General features: G+C 41.0%; 3 protein-coding genes across 3 annotated transcripts; all 3 read right to left on the bottom strand.

Annotated features, from left to right (window-relative positions):
• Positions 1–1,230: 1,230 nt before the first annotated feature.
• ccna2 (cyclin A2) lies at positions 1,231–5,167 on the bottom strand. Its single transcript, XM_062393057.1, has 8 exons — positions 4,573–5,167; positions 3,578–3,833; positions 3,364–3,470; positions 3,023–3,246; positions 2,717–2,921; positions 2,508–2,621; positions 1,831–1,964; positions 1,231–1,744 (listed from the first exon to the last, which is right to left on the bottom strand). The coding sequence occupies exons 1-8, from the start codon at positions 4,786–4,788 to the stop codon at positions 1,693–1,695; spliced, it is 1,308 nt and encodes a 435-aa protein (XP_062249041.1). The 5' UTR covers positions 4,789–5,167; the 3' UTR covers positions 1,231–1,692.
• Positions 5,168–6,194: 1,027 nt separating this feature from the next.
• Positions 6,195–11,864, bottom strand: bbs7 (Bardet-Biedl syndrome 7). Its single transcript, XM_062393125.1, has 19 exons — positions 11,431–11,864; positions 10,932–10,997; positions 10,764–10,826; positions 10,482–10,657; positions 10,209–10,395; positions 10,053–10,125; positions 9,846–9,953; positions 9,551–9,681; positions 9,269–9,353; positions 9,085–9,187; positions 8,768–8,960; positions 8,615–8,689; positions 8,468–8,536; positions 8,113–8,252; positions 7,811–7,975; positions 7,497–7,606; positions 7,306–7,409; positions 6,984–7,107; positions 6,195–6,866 (listed from the first exon to the last, which is right to left on the bottom strand). Exons 1-19 carry the CDS (start codon positions 11,464–11,466, stop codon positions 6,733–6,735), a joined length of 2,142 nt encoding a protein of 713 aa, XP_062249109.1. The 5' UTR covers positions 11,467–11,864; the 3' UTR covers positions 6,195–6,732.
• Positions 11,865–13,143: 1,279 nt separating this feature from the next.
• Positions 13,144–19,227, bottom strand: tmem33 (transmembrane protein 33). Its single transcript, XM_062394205.1, has 8 exons — positions 19,088–19,227; positions 17,945–18,027; positions 16,866–16,960; positions 16,548–16,735; positions 15,828–15,895; positions 15,388–15,521; positions 14,799–14,882; positions 13,144–14,159 (listed from the first exon to the last, which is right to left on the bottom strand). The coding sequence occupies exons 2-8, from the start codon at positions 18,002–18,004 to the stop codon at positions 14,030–14,032; spliced, it is 759 nt and encodes a 252-aa protein (XP_062250189.1). The 5' UTR covers positions 18,005–18,027; positions 19,088–19,227; the 3' UTR covers positions 13,144–14,029.
• Between the last annotated feature and the right edge of the window lie 2,622 nt (positions 19,228–21,849).

Genomic DNA, 21,849 nt, shown 5'->3' with positions numbered 1-21,849 from the left:
ATGGGGTCAGGCAGCAACCCACCCTCCCCTGCCACTTCCAGAGACGCTCTCCTCTCCCACTGGGATCTTCTCAGGGGTTAGAGAGCTGCTGTGCTGTAGCAACAGGAGCCATTCTTCAAGCAGGTATCCAACTGGTTTAGTTATGGTATAGAAACCCCTTCTCCCTCCATGTTTTAATCCTCTTGTTGGTCACAGTGAGCGCAGTCAGTGATAAAGCAGACCTGTTGCGAGTGCGTGCACGGTCCTGAAGCTGTCCAGCATCCTCCAGAGATGAAATGGAGAAAATCTCAGCGCAGCCGGGATCTGCCTCCCTTCTCCTGTCACACTCCTCGAACAGAGCCAGCCTCCCAATTTATCATGAGTGGGGGGAGAGGCAGAGAGACGCCTTGCACGCCATTGGCTGCCTTTAGTTCACTTTAACATGGATAAATCAAGTCACTGATGAACAGAGAACATTGATTCTATTGTAATTTCTTATTTGATCAATGTACAGGATATAAAAAAGGCAACACTTTTGTCCTGAGTATCTCAGACAGATTCCAATCAAGATTAATTTATTTGTTCTTGAGGTTTTAGTTTTATTTCCATGTACCCTTAGCACAAACTAATGCAAGACAATAAAACCTACAAATTCAGTGTTAAACTGTTGAGCCAAATTTCAGACTTACATTGTTTATGCTACAGCTGACAGTCCAACTTTTTAATTCAGGATAAGCTTAAACCTGCAATATAGCCAAATAGGGTCATAATATACCTAAAATATAACAGCTCAAATTGTTAAAATTACCTACAAGGTCTGACTTAATGCAGGATGTTTTAAAATGTCAAGTGTTTAGACGCTCAGGTTAATAAACCATATAAAGCACAAGGTTTCTTCCAATAACGACCCATAATGCAGCTAAAGGCTATTGCAGTATTGTCGAAGCCGAGTTGCCTTTTCATGTTAGGTGTTAATATATAAATATATAATTAATTTACAAGTTTAGACATTACATCTTAAATTTAGTTTTATGAATCAAGTTTTTAAGTCTGCATGAACAAGAAATCTACTAAAACCTAATCCGGTCCTCTGCTGCCCCCCTGAGTCCAACATGACCATAAAGATGCAGACATGAAGTCTTACTTTAAATGAAATTTTATTTACAAGAGCCATAGTTTACAGTGCAGATGATTCCTTGAAAAGCTTTCAACTTCCCAGACACCAATGTAATGAGACTGCTGACTCCATAGTGACAGACAAAATATACTTTAATCTGCATATACGAGGCCAAACACTTAAGTTACACCACTTTCAAAAAAGCTGTAGCTCGTGTGGAGCCAACCTCAGATAAATGCCTTTTTAAAATAGTGTAACCAGCAACAATAGCTCAACCATTAAAAGTGAAAGTTGCTGGGTTTGAGTACATTTAGACATCTGGTGGAGCAGAGATGCTGCAGATAGAAGCATCAAGTGGTGGGTCACAACCTCTACATTTTGTCTGTGATTTAAAAAGTCAACATTAAAACTGCTTGATCAACCGGCACAACTTGGCACGAGCGTCAGACTTTATATAAAAATATCAGTAAAAACTCTAAACATCCAGCACGACTCCAAGAAGAGCAGGGCGGATTGTAAAACTGGGTTACATCAGAAAAAAATTAATTTAAAAAAAACTGACAGGGGGTAAAAGGCTACACGGACAATGGAAGAGGTCAGTTCAGCTGCAACTTCGCTGGAGGTTCGATGCCAGAAACACCTAGGTACCTGAAAAGAAAAAAGATATTAGGACATTTATACACAATTAAAAAAGTTCGACAATGCAAATGATGCCACGTTTTTAGTTTACTTACTTTGGGGTCTTGTACTTCTCCTGGACAGACTGCTGGGCATGCTGAGCGGCAGCGATGTATGTCTGGTGCAGATCCTCGACACAGGGCATCAGATCTTCCAGGGAGTAGCCAGACATCTCAGTCAGAGACTTGGGCTGAGGAAGAGACGACGGAGTTAATTTTACACGTTGGTAAAACGGAAGCCAATTGGTTCCAGTGACGAGAAACTGGTAACAGCTCTCAACAGAAGCTTTCACAAAGAACCAGGAGTACACACCTGGCATTAACATCCACCCTGAGAGATCTGATCACAAGTATGCGTGTTCACACTGGGGATTGAAATGTGCCCTTAATGAGTCTCCTGGGACCACATGTCATCAGAGCTCACTTCTCTTCTCTACATGCAAATTGACACGCATGCCCTTTGTCTTAATTAAGACCAAACACTGTTTTGAGCCAGTCAGAGTTTACAAATGTCTGGAGCTGCTGTGTCAGAGAGGGATATCTGAATGATCTCATGCAGCTGGGAAGATAGATTTGACCAATTTAAGGAAAATGATATAGTGGTGGTTAGACAAATCAATGAGCAAAATAAAATGTCCATGTCATAGTGAATCTCCAGCAGGTCAGAGGACGTCAGCTGAGTAGGAAGCGTTTATTTGTGGAATTTGAACCTGTTAACCTTTGACACTACTCACCCATGAGCCACCGGTCAGTGCGTGGTTAGCCAGGGTTAAGGCTGCAGCAGCCGTCTGTGATGGCAAGTACTTTAGGAAGGAATCCGAGTCAACCAGACTGAGCTCTCCGAGGTACTGAGGGGGAAAGAAACAAGTTTGAAAATGTCATCAAGAGCAAGGTAAGGGATTTGTCTGACAAAGCCAAAGGAATACAAGTGCTGCATGCTCACCATTGCCATGCTCTCCACCTGTTTGCTAACAGACTGGTGCTGGAAATACTGGGTGAGAAACTGGTTGATCGTTGGCGCGGCCAGATCAAAGGAGAGCACTTTAAGCACCAGATGCTCCATTCTCAACACTTGCTTCTTGGTGTAGGTGTCGTCTGTGATGTAAACGAACTCGGCCACCTCAGGGGGGTAGATCTCTTCAAATTTACTGCATGGGGAGATTTAAAGTCACATCACAAAGAAAAGGCTTGCATGTACATTTGTGTAGAAAGTAATGCTGAATAAAGTTTAGATTTGAAATACACATACGAAGCAAGCAGCATAGCAGCGGTGCCGACGAGCTGAAGCTTCCCCCTCAGGACGGACATTGAAGAAAGGAAGCGGTCGATATAGTTTACGGCCAAATAAAGTGTCTCGTTCTGCAGCTTGTACTCTTCTCCAACCTCGACCAGCCAGTCGACCAGGATGGCCCTCATGCTGTTAGTGATGTCTGGCTGCTTTTTCATGTAGCCTGCTTTAGGCCTGGATTTTATCTATTGGGTGACATACAAAACATTTAATGGCAAACTTAACACAACTCTACTGGGTTAGGGTTGGGCTGGGCTGCAAGGTTCAGTGAAGTGAAGATACAGGAGCGTTTGAAATCTCACCTCAACCTCCCTCAGGTACGTGTGGATTTCAGCGGCATATTCTGGGACGTCATTTACATTAGAATGCTTCTCCTCCCCCTCAACCACAGACATGTCCATGGGAGAGTCTATTCAGAAGAGTTTTACATTTAGTGCACATTCAAAAGTCAGTTTATACAAATAAGATTTTATGCGAAACTGAAATTTCAGAGATTATACATGAACCACAACGCACCGAAGCTAACATCCATCGCCGATGGAATGTCAATGGTGGCAAGGGGCTGCCGGAGCCGTCCCATAGCACTGTCGACGAGCGCAGAGTCATCATCGACAGACTTAGTTTTGACAGCTTCGACCACCTGCTGTGGCTTTTTGACACAGGCGCAATCGGGCTCATCAACGTGGACCTGGAATGTGGGCGGCTTGGCAGCGGGCTTCTCGAAACAGCTTTTGCTGAAATCTTCTTTACAAGACAACTGCTGTGATGATTCCTGGATGAATTCAACAAGGTTCAGTTTAGAAACAGTGTCATGAAGGATTTCTTTGCAGAAGGTTACAAAATATACAATACAAGTGAAAACTGTGCAGAAACTATACAGTAGAGTTAAAGTAAAGCTGCAACCACTAGCTTTGTGATAAGATGGTGGGATGCAGGTTTTGTATGAATAAAATATAATCTGCGGTTCCCATGCTTCAGAAGTTTGGGTTAAATGTAGGTTAAACTATTTAAATTACCGATATAAACTTGCAGTTGAATAACAAGTTTCAGCTTGGACATAAGCTTAATGTGATCTTTATGTGAAGGACAATAAATAAATGTGCTCTATACAATTTAGCATTTTTTAAACTTAGCAGTGGATTAACGGGGGATATTATTAGCTGGAGCATTATTTAATTACACGTTCATTGTTGCCTTCACAAAGGCGGGATACACACACTAATGCAGCAACAAAAAGTAAACGGTGCACAATATGTGACATTAAAATGGCGGACAACCTGGTTACCAGAAGTCGCTGTTGCTCAATAGAAGCTGCATTTAAATCTGCACATTAGTGGGAATGAGAGGATGCATGTAACTGGCAGTGGATCCGCAGTGTGTAATATCAACTGGTTTCCTGATAACTGGAGCGTGTTGCCTTAATAAACCCCACAATGGCACCTTATCGCTCGGGTCATCATTAGCAAACACTAGCAGCAGCAGCAGCTAGCCGAGCCACCTAGCACCCTCACCTGCTTTGTGCCGCGCTGGTTCTGGGCTTTGCTCCGCTGGTTGTTCTGCAGGGCTCCCAGCACGGTCCTGCTGGCCGCCTGCTTCGGGACCATGTTCTCCTGGTTCTCGGTGGCCGCTCGGCTCTTCAGCGGACCCCGGAGCCTTGACAGCGTGTTCTCCTGGTTGTGATGCTCGCTAGCCGCCGCGGCGCCCGCTCCCCTGTTAGCCCCTGACATGTCTGTGCGGCCGGCGGGTGGTTCCTCGAAGCTTCCCGCTGCTGCTCGGAGCTTCTTTAACCCCCCGGTGGAATACAAAAATAGACAAACAACGACTTGCAAAGAGCGGCACTGGAGCTCGACCGGAGGCTAGCGTTAGCTGTTAGCTCGCAGAGGGATTGCTGCAGCAACGTTCACGAAACAACACGATGCGGTTGAAATGGCAACGGCGCAGGCGAAATGCGGGGAAACCAGTAAAAACACGCACAACCAGCGGGTCGGGATCTGCAGGTCGGTGGAAAATAAAGAGTTGTTAAGGCGCCATACTCATTCAAGCTCCGCGAATTGACCAGCGACCTGCAGGAAGAGAAGCGAACAGCTGAGCTCGGTCCATTCACACCCTGACGCTCTTTCTCCCAGTTCAAGTAGCCCGCGAGGATTGAAACGGACCAATCACAGGCCATGCCGGTAGTGACGTTCGGGAGTGTACGGGATCCGAAAGGGGGACAATCCGCGTGATTAGAAATTCAAAACAGGTTTGAGGGAGAAAGTTGCACATGGAGGAAAAAGTCAAAAGCAAACTAAATTTTAAATAAATCATTCAACAGCTCAATGGAGGAGGAAGTGACAGAGTTTAAATAAAAATGTTACAGTTAAAGTATTGACATCATTATAAAGGGTCATACAAGTATATATATTAATAAGCTTTATTTATATAGCATCTTTTAAACGTTTACAAAGTGCATTGACGGCAAAGACAAATGATGATTTTACAACTATATGTAGATTTGACTTACATGAGTCCAATGTCGTCTAATTGCAGGAAACTCCTCGGCTCCGATTTATTTATTTATTGTTTTATAACTTTCTAAGAGTGAAACTGTACAAAGTACAGATGAGTAAATTATACCAGATGATGGTTAAATAGACAGTATTTATCAATAGGATAAATTCAATGTTTGTCTGGTCCAGGAATTTGGTGACAATGAGAGAAATATGGAGTATTGCCACTCATATCTTTTTTTAAATTACAGCTGGTGAAGATGAGGGCTACTTGTAATAATATATATCTTGGTTATATTTTTTACTATTAGTCTGAAACAGAAGTTAGAGGATAAGAGTGATCATGTTTCCCTTCTCCCTTTTGAAATTATAGAAAATTAAAAAACGTTTACCACACAGTGATACTAAAGTACACTCCTGCTTCTGCCTTACATGAATTGACAACACAAAACACTTAATGTTTGCTACAAACCCTGAAGTTGTTTTAGCATTTGGTGCCTTTTTGATTTTAAAGTTTTATTTCAGATCCATTACTTCCTTTATTTTAGTAAAAGTAAGAACTGCACAACACAATTCGACTGCATTACAAATTCAAGTTCTGAATTAATAGTGTGATGTAAAGATACAAAAGTAGTATCAACAAATAAAGTGCTCATTGTCCACAATGATTTATTATTTTGTCACTTTAATCTGTGTGTTAACCTAGACAATCAATATTTACAAGCAAACATTTGTAGAGGTGATCATTTATGATTTCAATTTGAGTGTGTTGTATGAAAAATATAATCACACATCTGTCATATGAGAAAGATGAATCTTGCAGTGATTAAAGACAATTACATTTTTATGAATTCACTCATGATATTTATGATATAAAAATATACATGACATGTGCTTCTAAACTTGTTTATATTTGGTAACTGAAACTCCAAACCTAAACTGAAGCTACAACTTAAAAAAGTAACCTGCACCATGTGTGAAACATTGAGTAGTTTATTAATTGCTACTCTTGTTTTTAGATGCTATCAAAATACATTATAAATATTTAAAAATGTACACAACATTTAGGATCCAACAGTTTCTAAAGGACAGTAGGACAACAGGACATTTTGACACGTGACACATCTACCATAAAACCAAACATTTGTATTTACTGTACAAAAATAGCTCAACTCTATGACATCATGCCTCACTGAAAAAGTCTAACAGAGAATTTAGGTCATAATTATCGAGTATCTCCAGTAATGAGGAGACTTTGGTTTTCACATTCTGCCCTTTGAATTTGAACTTGTCAATGAAGAGGTCTGTGATCATTCCTGCAGGAAAGACAAAGAAACCAAAAGTTATGAGTTATCATCATTCTAATGCTCTGGATAAGATAAACTACAGTGAAATACATTGATGATTTTCAATGGGCCAGTTAAACACTGCACCATAAAGCCTCTCGAGGTGTGCCGGCTGCTTCTTGTACTCCTCGAGGAGTTCCGCGGACTCGTCTAAGATGTTGCGATACTCTGGGATGAGGAAGTCGGCGTTCCCCTCGTGAACCTGAAGCTCCTGTCAACAGAGGAAAGAGAGAGGTGGACATAGAAAATGCTTGAGAGCTTGTTGCTTCAACCAAAGGAGCGGGGGGACAGGATAAAGTTAGTTTTGGACATTTGCGTTCTTGCACATAGCTCCTCTGGATAATCTTTAGATTGCAGTGTTCAAACAGACTGCAAAACTTTATTCCCCAAACCCTTAAGCTATACTCACTTTAAGAGCATCAATAAGCTGAACCTTTCTAGCCAGTAACAACTGGCACTCCAGCTTGGGATGGATCATTTTGAGGGTGTGGGTCACAGAGTCATCGTTAATATCTGGAAGATAAATCATCAAAAAGACATTTAAACAAGATTCAATACTATAATACACTGAACATTAGAATATTACAAATACAAACCTACCATATGAACTGTTGAGATTGATTTTCCTCTTGGTAGCTTCTTTAGAGAGGACATCACTTAGTATGGAGATGGTGGAGATGTTGTCTGACCTGAAGTGACCCTCTCCTTTGCTTTATTACGAATACAGAACAAGCTGATTAGATCCCAGAAGATAATAACACAAATCACCACTGAACATTTTAAATTTAAATAAATCTTTTTTAGGGTATTTGGCAGGATATGAAATTGTATAACCCCCTGTCAGTTATCTCATTATTTCTACACAGACATATATGTGTAATCATTAGGTCTTTCTACTGTGAGCTTGTGTTTACCAGTAATTGGCTTCAAGCTGTGTGCCTAGGAAAGTGTTGTGGAAATGAAAAGTGATGCTCTCTCCTGCTGGTGTTTTCTCAGGGACCTCTGGCAAACAGAAGACCACCCAGGAGTGGATCTCAGCAAAACTGAACTGCCCCACCAGACTGAGCCTGTTCATGGGCCTGTAGGACAGACACACACACACACACACTGACAATATCATGCTCTAAATCCAGCCTGAATCCAAATGAGTGATGTTAAAATTTTCAATATAGATTTCAGTCCAGACTCCTCAAGACAATTCCTCAGCAGTCTCTACCTGTCTTGGTCTATGCTATGTGTGCGCTGGTGGAGGGACAGAGGTTTGATCTGGTACTGGCGGACCTGGCAGGTCTTGGGTTGCAGTCTTGGGGTAATGTAGGCCTGCAGGGTGCCATACTGCCCCTCAATGGACCGCACCTGTGAAAACAATTTATCATAGAGGAAAACACATTTTTCAAGAACAGGAATGTGGCAGAACAACTAGTATAATATACAGCTTAGAACTGTCTGTCACACCCAAGCACTTATTGTGATATGATGTTTTTGTAAAAGTGAATGAGGTCTAATAAACACTAACTTCAGTAAGTAAAAGAAAATTCCCCCTGATACACACGTTCTGATGTAGTTGTTACCTTGAGCTCAAGTCTGGTTGTGTTCGCCTGACATCTGTACGTGGCCAAGAGGAAGTTCCCATTGGGCTGCTGCGAAAGTCAGAGGTAAGAGTTAGAGAGAGGCTTCTGGTTTCCTTTATTTTCACTGCATGTTTTAACAAGGCTCACCTCAGAGTCACATTCACTGAAACTGACCACAGCTGAGTTTTTATCCACATCCAGCAGGTCGATGGGGACGTCGCTCTGCAAATTGGATTCATCTTTAACCTTAAAGTTGGACTGTTACTAGGGGTTAGGATGAAGGTCGGTTGCAGAGAGTACCTGGAGCAGCAGATTGTCGATGGCAGTCTGCACCTCCAGCGTGAGGCTGTAGCTGGCGTCATCCTGGCAGAGGGTGAACTTGTCGTTGATGCTGAAGACGGGCACAGCGGAGACGGCCGTGCTGGACTGAGACGTTTGCTGGTACTGCTCTCGTCCCTGCAGGACCTTGACCTGCAGCTGGTCCAGCTCGGCCCTGATAATGAACCACATACTGACCTGAAGAATGGATCGATTTTGAAATCATGCTCTAACTATTGTATACATCTTAAGTCAAGGTACAAGAACATACTGTATAAATAGAAAGGAAGTAGTATTACCTGAGTGCTTCTACCTTGGACTGGGTCTCCTTACTCATCTTGACCTCGTCTCCAGGGCCAGCCTCGGCCTTTTGGGGCTCAGTGGTTAAACCAGTCACCCATCCTGGAAAAGGGGATGACAGTTATTTACAATATGCCACTACTACAGTTCGAAAACTTAATGTGTTTTAATATACTTTGAAACCTGTGTATGTGGCAGTCAAGACCTCATCATACGACTCCTTCCCCACGCAGCCACCCTGGATGGAAGTCACGCTCTCTGATAGAACCTGAGGGGAGAAAAACCTGTCCGTCAACAAGGAAGTGCTATGATCAGGATATCACGTTATCCTGTAAAAGACAATGGACTTTTAAAAACATCTAAGAAAAGGCTACAAATGATTTAATGTGAGTACTATTTTTCTTTTAAGAAATTGACGAAAGCCCTAAGTTTTTGTCTTTGGAGTGAGTATATAAATAAACTTACATGGTCAAAACGTAAAGTGGGTTCACTGGAGCTGTCGAAACCATAAACTTCCACTGTCCCGTCATCCCTTCCCACCAGAATGTCATTCACTCCATCTCCGATAATGTCAAAAGTGTCAATGCAAAGAATTCCTGATGGGGGACAGGAAAGAGTAACTGTGATGTGAAAGCAACAACAATAAGGAAAACATACTATGGGAATGAAGCAGCCATGATTATCAGTTTAGCTTCTTGGACACACCATGATTTATCAATTTCACATGCTTCTCTCTGGTATAGACCTATGAAAAACATACCTCCTTTCTTTTTGTCATTGTCGATCTCCCATTTGGTGGCAGCTGATTGCTCACCGATCTGGACCAAACCAATTTTACCGTCTGTAGTTCCGAACAGAACATCCTCTCCTGTAGAGAAATCACAGACATTATGTTGAGTCTGTTCCATATAAAATATTTTATGCTTTTCCCCCCAAAACACAGAGCAGAGAGAAGTTAATAACTTACCTCCGTCTTTGTTGTACCTTTCTAAGACTGATGGAGGGCCGGGGACTTCAATGTCATAAACAAGCTCAGATCCCTGGAGTGAAAAACATGTCCTAAACAATTCATCTCTGAGTGTTTGAGGTAGAACTACGGAGAAGAGTAAAAAGCTTAGTTTACCTGAAGGACTCTGAGAACCCGGTCTTGGCATGCAAGGATCGGAATTTGGCGCGTCAGGTTCTCTGATGACAAACATGCGATATCATTGATTTTGTCTCCAGAGAGATAGTAGTCCTGGTCCTTGCAGTCACAGTAGTGGTTGTAGATGTAACTTGCACAAACAAAGAGGTCAGCTCCTGAGACGTGCCTGAAGAAAGAGAGAACCAAACATCAGCCAGCGAAGCAAAAACCACACAGCTCTGAGTCAGTGAATCAAGTAGAGGAAGGTATTACATGGCATTAATGTTCTCAGTGAGGTTGGCATCAAAGGTGAGGAACTGTTTCCCTTTCTTTGTGAATCCTCGGACCTGAGAACCAGAACAAACAAAGATCTTCTCCTGCGGCGTCCCTGCAGCTCCGCCGAGGTCCAATCTGGATATTTTCTGCCCAGGGAGTGTTTTAAACACAGGCTGAAACATAAAAACAAATATCTTACTGTTAAAAACTAAAAACCAACATTTTAAGATCCAGAGGGCTGTAAATTAATAAAATAAAAATCTTAACCAGGTCACATACCACAGCTTCTCCCTTCTTCATTCCAAAACATGTCACGATACCATCGTGATCAGCTATAGCAACCTGAGACAAGAAGAGACAAATCAAGCAAAATTAAGTTGTGATATCAAACTATACCAAGTTCATTTTAGATGTTATGCACTTGTTTAACTCTGACATTGTAATTACCTTTTGAGAAGCCTTCTTTCCTAATGCTGGGAGCAGCCTCATCGTTTTCTGAGTTGTCACGCCAACCTTTGAGGAGAAAGACCACCATGTATTGAACCAGAGGAGAAAATGTCCTAAATACACTTGATCTATTTATAGGCTAGTTGAATAGTCTGTCATAGGGAACTGTCTCAGATTGGTTAAAAATGCTAAATAAATGACATTTTATAGAAGACCTATAAAATAAGAAGTTAGATAAAATCAGGAACGGCTCTGAGATAACGGATTTAAGCATCTGAAACTACAAACTGGCTCATATGGTGCTTAAAGGTCTTAAATGTAAGTAGGGGTAAGGCCATAGAGAAGAGCCTTAAAAGCAATTAATAATAGTATTAATATAAGTGTGGACTTGAGTAATAGCATGATAATCAAAGTGTCTCAAACACATTTCTCGTTACATAACTACAAACAAACCAAAGAGCAGCTCAACACTGTGACAGAAACTTCACATGATCTTTACCTGGATATAATCCACTCGATTCAGGTGGAGCTCCATCCTCCTTCTCCACCGGGATCTGAGAGCTGGAACCTGGGGCAGATCTGACAGGTGGTCCGGTGATAAAACCTACATGGAGGTTCAGTGGTGGACACTCACAATGTGTCAGCTACACACCAGCAACACACTTCCGTCCGGGTTACAAAGCAAGAGGGGCTGGGATTATCCCGAAGCGAGGAGATTAGCCCGGTGTGCTAACGTTAGCTAGCAAGGCTAATTGGCTAACGCGATTTATCCGAACGACAACTGTGTGTTTTTAACTAAAACCAGAAGAGAAACTCACGAACCACATCAACCAACGAAGAAGAAAACAAAGCCGGAACAAAGCAGACGTCGCTGTTTGGTGTAAACTGGAACCGGAAGTTCCTTAATATCGAGATTATTCTGATAAAACCGAAGCTTCTGAGACGCAGATGTCTGTTGCCAACAGCAACGCTGTGTCCACCAACAAGCCGCGACGCCATTGGACGAGACTGGAGGTCGGGAAGTTGAAGCTGTGATCTGATTGGCGGACGCGCTACCTATAAATAGAGCAGGATTTCATTTATTCTCCAGGTGTAAACTAAAAAGGGTTTTCTCAATTTCGCTTCATGTAATACGTCTTAAATTAATTCATGTTGTAATATGAAAACTGTATCGTACATATGATTTAGTTAAAATGCTCCAGGTAGAGCTTGAAGCTGGAAAACAATCAATCATCACATTATATTTGTGTTGCCCATATTCACTAATCACAATTGATCATATAGGGATTAACAAAGGGCGACATCTTCTGTTCTTAACCCTCAACAAGAGTAAAACTGGCAAAACAACGATTATCAGTGGAGAAAAGAGAGCGAGGGAGAGAGAGAGAGAGATAAAAGAAAAAGTATATAGAGAGCTTCTTCAGTTTAAGCTTTTTACAATAACGGAGGTGAAGATTTTTGTGGGATCAATTCATGTAGAGGCATTCATGGCTGAGGGGTAGAGTGGTCGTCCTCCAACCTGAAGGTCGGCAGTTTGATCCCCAGTCTGACCCATCTGCATGCCGAAGTGTCCTTGGGCAAGATGCTGAACCCTGACTGGCCCCCCATAGAATAACAAAGTGCTGCAAATAGATGCACTGTATGAATGTGTGTGAATGGGTGAATGTAAAACTGTACTGTAAGGCGCTTTGAGTGGTCACCAAGACTGGAAGAGCGCCATATAAATACAAAACCATTTACCATGTATTTAAAAAAGGTGTTTGGGCTGAAAACGGTTGAAACGAGTCATTCAGGGCCGGGGGTGTTGGTGGTAGAGAGGAAGACTGTCAAAATGAAACACTGAATGTCAAAGCACTGAATTCAATCTGACGCCTGGTTTACGTGTCTCAGTCACAGACCTTCTTCACACTCGGGGGGGCTGTGACAGACTTTAACTCAGAAAAGGGTGAAGTCCAGCGTGACACCAGAGTTAATGTACGACAAGAACGTTCAGTGTAGACACACCACAGATCCATGACATGAAGGTTCTCACTGTGGAAACTATACATTGCTGTGTGGGTGAGTTTCTGGAAGGTTGGTGGTTTGATTCCTGTCTCAAATCCACACATGGAAGTGTTCTTGGACAAGCCACTGAACCCCTGTAAGAAATGTTTATGATCTGTAAATCAGTTTAAGTACACAGATAATTTAATAACCACAAACCGACATGACCATACTTTCATATTTTATTGGTTTAGTAAGAGATCAATTCATTCTTGTTATAATAAAAATGTGGTTTGTCTGTAGGCAAATAAACATTGTACATGGCAGGAAAAAAACCTTGAACACAATTAGCAAGAAATCTACAATAGCGACAAATAAATGAAAACACATTTTAAACCGAGAGACAAGGAGAGAATGCAGCCATTCACACGACATGCATTGTGCAATTCATTTCACGAAGAAAAGTATCTGGTACCTTAAAATTGTCTATAAAATACAGCAGATATCGCTTTCCTCATTTGGACATCATACCTACAAAGATCCTGCATGTTGTTAAAATATAAGTTGATGGCATTGATAGAAAACATAATTCAGGCATTAAGACAACATTAGATGATTTGCACATAAAAAGAAACTAGAAACTAGACAACAAACATCACCCACCTTCCATCCTATTATAACTGTGTAAGAATCATTATTAATTAACTTACTAATCTCTGAATGTTAACGCTTCATCACAAGATAAGCAATTGTCATGAATAAATAAGGACATAATTGGAAAGAACAATAACAGCTGATAAATAAAGAACACAGCTGATGTTTCCTGTGCTTCGCTCAGTGAACGCAACAAGGTGATGGGTGTCCACTGCTTGAATGAGGTCACATTAGGAGGATGGGAAAAGAAATATCACCGTGAGACTTCAGTGCATTACTGGTTGCTCTTCAACTGTACTCAGATATACAGAGAGGTTGGAGCACAGACTGTAAACCTGACATTCAGAAAACCATTCCTTCTGCTGATGGCATTGTCTGTCCCCATCAAAGTTTAAGTCACATCCTAAATGGTGAAAAAAATAAAACAAATATGAAGAAAACAGGACTTTGACGTGGCGCGATCAGACGGCTGCGGGGGCGAGGCGGCTGATGAAGGCGATACTGCTGAGGCACATCCTCCTGAAGAAGGCGGGACAGGCAGGCTTCATGATGACATGCTCCAGAAGAATCCGCAGCTCAGTGAACAAGGTGCTGGAAGTGGGAAGACAATGTATTTAATGCTCCACTCTGATATTTAAACTGAGGTTTGTCATTCAATGTATCAGATCATACTGTTCAGATGTCTTAGTACATTTTATATAAATGACAAAGAAACGGAAAATACACGTTTGTTTTGTTTTGTGGAACAATTTCATTTGGATTTAATAATATCTATTGATCAATTCAGGGAAAAAGAAGTCCAGCGTGTCTGCTGCGCCCCGTTTAGCTTAGAGATCCAGCAGTGATCTCTGCTGTCTCCTCTTGTTCTCTGGAATTATTTGCCGACTACATGTCTGCATGTTTCCCACAGTTTGTCAGTTTGAAAATGATTAGTAAACCCTCATGGACAAAATGTACCAGTGACAGTTTCTGATTTACCTCAAACATACGTCTGACATGTCTGTACTGACATCTCCTGTTATCTGTATCTGTATCTGAGATGAGTTGAGCTGATGTGAGACACTAACAGTATTGCAGCCACATTATCAGATCCCACACATGCAAGGTCAAGACATTCCTGTTGCTTTAAACATGTCAAACCTTTGAGTTTAAAACACTCTTCAACCTTGATGATGTATATCCTCATTAACATGAGATGTTATGATAATATTCTATTATTACACATCTTACCGGCAGTATGGGTTTCTTCTGGATGTGTAGCGGAGAGTGAGAAATCTGTAGTAAATGAAAGGTAGGAGCAAGCTTCCCTGGCCACTGTTAAAAAGAAAGGAAGGACATGAGTGAAAAAACAACATTACACAACTATGGGTCATTCAATATTCCAACAACAAACAATAACACATCTTTTAAATGTTGTGATAATTCTCTTCAGTGCAATAACAGGTAAACAAATGTAATCCATTAAACTGTCTGGACTAGTAGTTATTTCGGCTTCAATGGAAATTTGCATATGGAAATCGGGAGTATCAGAACATGGTGGCTGATTTACTTAGGTTCTTTGAAAACTGCTTTTACAGGAGCAGTGACAAAAATCCAAAATGTTTTGTGGACTTAAAAATATCAGACAACATGGTGAACTGGTCAGTTTGGTTTTTCATAATCCGTCCAAAGTACTTTTGGCAATTAAAGATTAACAAACTGATGAATGTGTGTGACACCAGTCAGCTCTTCCACCACTGTGTCACTAATCCAGACGCACATACAAGCAGAATATCTCTTGATAATTAATAACTTTTCAACTTCATTTGTGAGCAAATACCTGAAAAGCATGAACCCAGTGGCCGGCATCAAGAAGATCTCATTGCAGGCGATGAACTTGAGAATATTCTGCTGATTGGCTGTTAGTTTGTCCAGGAGGTTTCTGACGAACATCAAGCTGTTGGGGCCCACGGACTGCGAGAGAAAAGAACAGAGTCAGAGGTTGACAACAGAGCTGTTGGTAAGTTTCCAGTGAGGTGCAGTGTTTACTGATACAGGGAGGTGAAGGTAGAGGAATTACATTATCAATCATCCCTTTTATTAGATTTTTAGGTGGAATTGGGTCCCTGAGCAGTGGCCCTTTGATTGAGTAGATAATTAAAACACCATTTGGCTGCTGGTAATGTTCCCCCCGGGTGTTAAATAATATTCAGCGTGCTGTCAGACATTTTAATAATCAGCATTATAAGTCACAGCAGGTGACTGCAGCCTCATACTCACATCCAGCACTTTCTTTGTGTAGGTAGTTGCATGAAGCAAGGAGAAGAGGAAGACTGGGAAAATGCTCACTGGACACAAGAGTTAAAGATCAACAGAAAAACATGAATTATCCACCCACACAAATTAGTCTCTGTGGCTGCATGACTGTTAGTTATGGTAAAACATATTATACATTAATTGTTGAAATTGTGAGAAAATGGAAGCATGTGCTATACGGTGAATCCTCTGGAAAGCCTCAATGTAATACACTATTTAATGTCATGTGATATTCTGAGGATCCACTAAATGTGCAGAGAGCAGCCGTGTTATTGTGATCGCTAAGTTTTAATTCACTTCAGTAACCAGTTTATTCAGAGAAATCTGATTACGCGATGCAGTGTTTTTTGGCTGTCTCAGAGAAAACTGGCAGTGACAAACAGGCAGACAAAAAGAGATCCTTCACACAAAGAAGAAACTTCCACACACTACTCCAGTTTAGCATTGTAGCTGCATCTTAAGTAACAATGGAACACATGTATTTACGCCTTTCATTTAAGGACTAGTCATGCAGTCCTTGCAGACGTCTTTTAGATTATGTTATCAACTCAATAAAAAACCTCGAAACCAAATGTCTTGTATTCAGCATCGCTGCATGATATCCTTTAGTTAACCAAGTTACAGTAAACAACACTATGCATGTCACTTTCTGTGTATTTCCAGGATAAACGGATGAAAGGATACTGGTGATGGGAGATGAGTTGACCAGGATGAGTGAGTAGAGAAGGTAGTGGCAGCTGTCCTCTTGAAGAGCCTGTGCCAGGAACGCTCTGCTCAGCTGGAAGCGTGGAAGTCTTTGATGCAGGCGAAGAGCACTGGTGAGGGCGTTCGCTAACAAGGCTCTCTGGTAGAAGTTTGCTGCTGCATAGGGTCTGAAACACACAAGCAAATATTAAGATATCTTTTCAGGGTGGAGGAAAGGAGACTGAGCCGTAAGCAGTGCAAAGGTGTCGGTCAGTTTTAATGATGTTGGTACACTATTACAGAAACAAGTTCACTCACCCCAATAACGGTAGAATAAACATTACGGAGCAGTAGACGGTGAAGAGTCGAGACAGCCACATTGCAGTTTCAAGCTTGTTGCTCATTAAAAATTGCTGAGGAAGAAAGAAATACACGATTCAGGAATATATATGTAGAGCGGTAATGTGATAATAAGAGTTGAACCTGCTCTATCATTTATAATAACCAACATGTGTGAAAGATGTTCAGTGTCGCTGAGAACCAGGCTAAGTGATGGATTGTTTATTTTAACTGATATAATGTGCTGTTTTATAATTTTTTATATTTGAAATGACAGGAGGAAGCTTCGGTTCTCTGTAGTAAAAGCGTGTTCACCGATTGGTTCAGTCTGGTTCACTCAACTCTCACAATAAACCCGCCCAACAACAACTTAATTTAATCTTAGACTTAATTCTACCACCCTTTCATCAGAAGTCAGGTCATGAGATGCAGCTGTAACTCATTAAAAAACCTTCTGCGTCAGCTGACATTGAAAAAGTTCGACAATCTTTATATTTTAACAATAGGTTCTACATAAACTGACTGGTTTGTATACAAAGTTTGAGGAATCAAAATTCACATTAATCATAAGAGCTGTGGTGGTGAATAAAGCTGTGCTGACTTGCAAATGCATAAAACCTTATTACAGAGAAACTAAGCTGTGTGTTTGGATTAAGTGGACAGAAAAATACCTCCACACTATAAAGACACTCCAGGCTGAAAATGAATCCCGTCATTAAGAGCCTCAAGATTCATGATGTCAGTTAAACTCACAATGAGAAGATTTGTCAAGCTTGTTTACCCACATCATACTCATACTGTGAGTTAACATTAAAAGCCAGTGCTGCGAGTTTTGCAGGAGAAGTTTTAATGTTTAGAGTGATAGACTCTAATAACAGTGTGAGAGGCTGATGACAACAATGACCAGGATGCAACAAAACATGCGTGTTGTAATGTAAACAGAGAAACAAGAGCAAAGTCCCTTCAGAGCCACAAAGAACACAACACAAACAATTTACCTTGACAAGTATCTGTAAACGTGTGAATTGGACAAATAGCTGAAGCAACAGTGAACTTACCACAGGCCCTAACTGAGGAGGGGGAGGAGGAGGAGGACTCTGTTGGTTAGTGTCAGCCATCTTTGGGAGTGTGGGGGGTGTTTCTGTAGAAGAGTAGAGGCACATTAGAAAACAATACTGACAACACATACCAACAAGAGTTCATTCTTCAGTTTCATCACTTGTATCTGTGATAGTAGAGCTGCAATCAAACAACAATCAATGATCACTTCAATATAAAATTGATAAGGGACAATTCATGACAGTAGAGTTTAAAACACGGGTTGGAAATTATTTGGAAAATGTAGATTAGTTTACAAGATAAAAATCTCATGCATGAGTCAGGGATACAACTCAGTATCTGTTGAGCTCTTTTGATCTAGAATAGATATAACTATGATGATGATTTATAATGAAATCCCACAGCAGTGCAACAAATATAAACATCCTGAGTTTATATGTTCAAAGGACTGAGTGGTTTTACAAATGATGATGATGATGATGGAATAACGCAGGAAGTTACCTCATGGAATAAATACATTTATCACCATTTCTATATTTAAAACTGAATATAAAACCCACTTTAATTCAGTATCTGCTTCCAGTGAAAGAACCAGTGGTGGAACTGTGGCCTTGAGGTACTGGTGGTCTGATGGTTAAAGACTAACGTTACTTCCACTGGAGATTAAAGAAAACATTCACGATTTCACCCTTTTTACACGATACCCCGTTTTAAAAGCTTATAATCCCAGTTATCAGGAATCTTAATTCACTCACTGGTGCGTGCACTGATGGGGATGTAGCTACATTAGCTCAGCTAGCATCCACTAATCTGAGTTAAATGAAGAAAAACGTGGTTTAATTCAATTTGGAATAACGGCATGAACTGACGTCATGCTTTATGTGACGTGTTGAATCATTAACCAGTGGTCAGTGATCTGTCTGGATCTAATGAATGGATGCTAACGCTGTTAGCGGCTAGCACAGCAGGTGACTCTAGAATATTCTGTTTCCATCGTTACTAGCATGTGAGCTAACGTTAGCTTCCTAGCCTCTCGCTTCTTTCGGCACCTTTTTAAAATAACGTTCCCGGTGCCGGAGGTTTGAAGGAGGCGAACCGCTGGTGCTTCTGCTCGGTGCGTGTCAGGGGAAAGAATCACTCACCGGGGTTACAGTGTCGAGACGTTAGGTTCCGTGCCGGGCTAACACACCAGGCTAACACACACGACACAGGGACTGTAAGCTACTGGTGACAGGATGGAGGTCAGCTGACCTTCCGCTGCGAGAACACGGCGAGGTCTCGCGAGACTTGTGTAGACGTGCTTCAGAGGACACGGTGTTCCTCTAGTGGACAATAAATTAACTACACATCTGGACAGATGTACAAGCAGACAAACAGACAGACAGACAGACAGACAGACAGGCAGATGAATAAATATGGAGAGATGGAGAGATAGATAGATTGCTGTTAAGCTTTATTGCAAACCCATAGGTCCATATATCAGAAGATAAGAAAATAAAAGCCAGAAACACAATAATCACACTTTCCACATCCGCAGGTATTACAACACATATAGACATTTGTTCTAGTGCTTCACATAATATAATATAAACATAGAAACATTTGGATTTTTGTTATGGGGGAATTTAGCAGGATGTTACAGGGATGAATCACACGAGAGGAACAAGTGAGTCTCTTGAAACGTTTTGGAAAATGTTGCATGATCCAGATCAAGCTGCACTTTGATTTCCACAGAGCTTTATTGTGCTCTAGTCTGCAGCCAATGATTCCATCGCCTCATCTGAAAAACAGGAGGAAGAGGAGATGTGCAGAGTGCGCCTGCGCCGAGGTCAACGCCCACATGCGTCTGTCAAAGAGGTAGAATTTATGGCTGTAGAGTATTTGGCCTTTAATACTTTAAGAATCGAGTTCAAAAAAGCAGAATGGCATTTTGCATCTTTGCTTTTGATTTTATCCGAAATGATCCTCTCCTGTATGCAATGTAACTGTTCCTTAGACTGCCAGAGGAGGGCGCCCTCCACTAAGGGAATGGCGCTGGTGCGGTTTTGGCGTGTAGCCTGCGTGAGATAATTATTTTACCTTTTAACTTTCCTTATTCGGTCGCAACATGTTTTAAAACCTTACATCTGACTTCCACTGCGGCGCGTCTATCCACAGATTGTCTGCAGCGGTGTCGTGGTTGCCGCTGTGTTTGCTGCAGATGCCATTTGAAAATATAGGCAGTGTAAGCACTGTAGAATCTAATTATTTCTTTGCAAAACCTAATTAGGCATTAAAAAAGGTTAACGCCAGCGCCTGAAACGTTTTTGTTTAATAATCCCATTACTGACGGCTCATCATGTATAAAATGGTGCAGGAGGACACTAAGTTTCCACTTGTTAAAGGGAAACCTCTGAGAAATAGTCGCAGAGTTTTTGACACTATCTGCGGCGTGGAAATGAATAGTAATTAAACTGCGGAGACTCAGCTCAGCTCACAGAGTAGGTAAGGCTGCAGAGTGCATGTGTGTTTTCTGTGTTTACCTCGTGACAACAGCGTGTTTTCTATCTTTTCCTTCTTTATTCTGTGGTGTAATCTGCTGCATTAGACAGTTCCGGAGCCTGTCGCTCACTGGGAACAGACCTTGATGGGTTTTTTAAGCGTCAGCTCCTCTCGGACCATTAACAGTCACCAGAGAGCTCAAGGTGAGAATTTAAATGAGACAACGTTTTGTGCCCGACTTTTAATTTGGCCGAGATCCCGAGGAAGCACCGACAGAAGCTGCGATGTGTTTGTCAGACAGGTGTAAACCCTCAGAGCGGTTAGCGGATTCAAATACAGATGTTTCTCTGCAGGAATACGATGTTAAGAGTCTCATAAGAGCTGAGCTGCCGCATAACCTGTTACCAAGGGAATACTACAGGGACATTATCGCTTATGTTAATTTAAAAATACGTTTTCTATCGTAAAGAAATCCCATTTGTTGCCACCTGAACTAACACACTTCAGATAAAAGCATTTTTTAAACTAATAGCTTATCATTAATATGAATATATGGTGATATCATTAATTATTTTCTTATTCAAAGAATAAAACATTTAATATAAACCCTTTTATTTTTATTTCTTCAGACATTTAAAAATGGCAGAATTGAGGAGAATTTACGAGATTTTCTTCATCTCTGTACTCAGGCGGTTCATAAAGACGTGTTCACTGCAGCTTAAAATATAATAATAATTGTTTTAATATATATATATATACCCAACGTTATATTGGAAATTAAATGAATAGCATGTTTACTAGTTATTTTTGCAATACATCCTTCAACAAATGAGTCAGATGATGTGACTCGAGTATCATGGGAATAATCATTTCTGTAAGATAGATAATAGTTTATTTATATGATTATTTATTGTATTCTTTTTTCTATTGCTGTTAATTCTTATTTTTACAATTTATAGAGTTCAACAGTTCTCGATATTATTATAATATGAATATTATTATTAACTTATATTATCAGGTTTACTAACACACCTAAAATACAATAATAATAATACATAGTGTTACCCTGATCTTTCTTACATGGGTTTAAATGAAGAGGTTTTCCTTCTTCAGTCTTTTCCCATCAAAGCTTCTGCATCAACGGTTTTTAAAAGGCCGCAAAGGAAAAGTTGAGTGAAGAGACTGAGGAGAAAAGAAAGAACAGAAATAAAACGCCTGTGTGTGTGTTTGTGTTGAAATGAAAAGCGCGTGCAAAAGTCCATTGGGCCAAAACAAACAGGTTGTGGAAGGGGAGGAAAATCGGGACAAGCGAGGAAGACGAGTGGAAGAAAAGATGAGTTTGATGTGTAGGAAGAGAAGGACACGGTGGATTTCACCCGAACTGGTTCAAGAGACAATATCCACAGGCTTTTAAGTCTTTGTG

The sequence above is a fragment of the Platichthys flesus genome, chromosome 8 (assembly GCF_949316205.1).
Source record: "Platichthys flesus chromosome 8, fPlaFle2.1, whole genome shotgun sequence".
Classification (NCBI taxonomy): domain Eukaryota; kingdom Metazoa; phylum Chordata; class Actinopteri; order Pleuronectiformes; family Pleuronectidae; genus Platichthys; species Platichthys flesus.
This window is presented reverse-complemented; position numbering and strand designations above follow the sequence as displayed.

Bases quoted from the DNA above. Each gene is read 5' to 3' on its own strand.
- ccna2 (XM_062393057.1), bottom strand. From the start codon at position 4,788: ATGTCAGGGGCTAACAGGGGAGCGGGCGCCGCGGCGGCTAGCGAGCAT. The intron at 3,471-3,577 runs GTGCGTTGTGGT...TCTTCTGAATAG, and splicing joins GGCGATGGATGTTAGCTTCG to ACTCTCCCATGGACATGTCT. The intron at 2,622-2,716 runs GTGAGCATGCAG...TTTCCCCCTCAG, and splicing joins AGGTGGAGAGCATGGCAATG to TACCTCGGAGAGCTCAGTCT.
- bbs7 (XM_062393125.1), bottom strand. From the start codon at position 11,466: ATGGAGCTCCACCTGAATCGAGTGGATTATATCCAG. The intron at 10,827-10,931 runs GTAATTACAATG...TTCTTGTCTCAG, and splicing joins GAAAGAAGGCTTCTCAAAAG to GTTGCTATAGCTGATCACGA. The intron at 8,690-8,767 runs GTACTCTCTGCA...TCCAATTTGCAG, and splicing joins TCGACAATCTGCTGCTCCAG to AGCGACGTCCCCATCGACCT.
- tmem33 (XM_062394205.1), bottom strand. From the start codon at position 18,004: ATGGCTGACACTAACCAACAGAGTCCTCCTCCTCCTCCCCCTCCTCAG. The intron at 14,883-15,387 runs GTATTTGCTCAC...TCTTTTTAACAG, and splicing joins ACTGGGTTCATGCTTTTCAG to TGGCCAGGGAAGCTTGCTCC. The intron at 14,160-14,798 runs GTAAGATGTGTA...TCCCACTTCCAG, and splicing joins AGAAGAAACCCATACTGCCG to CACCTTGTTCACTGAGCTGC.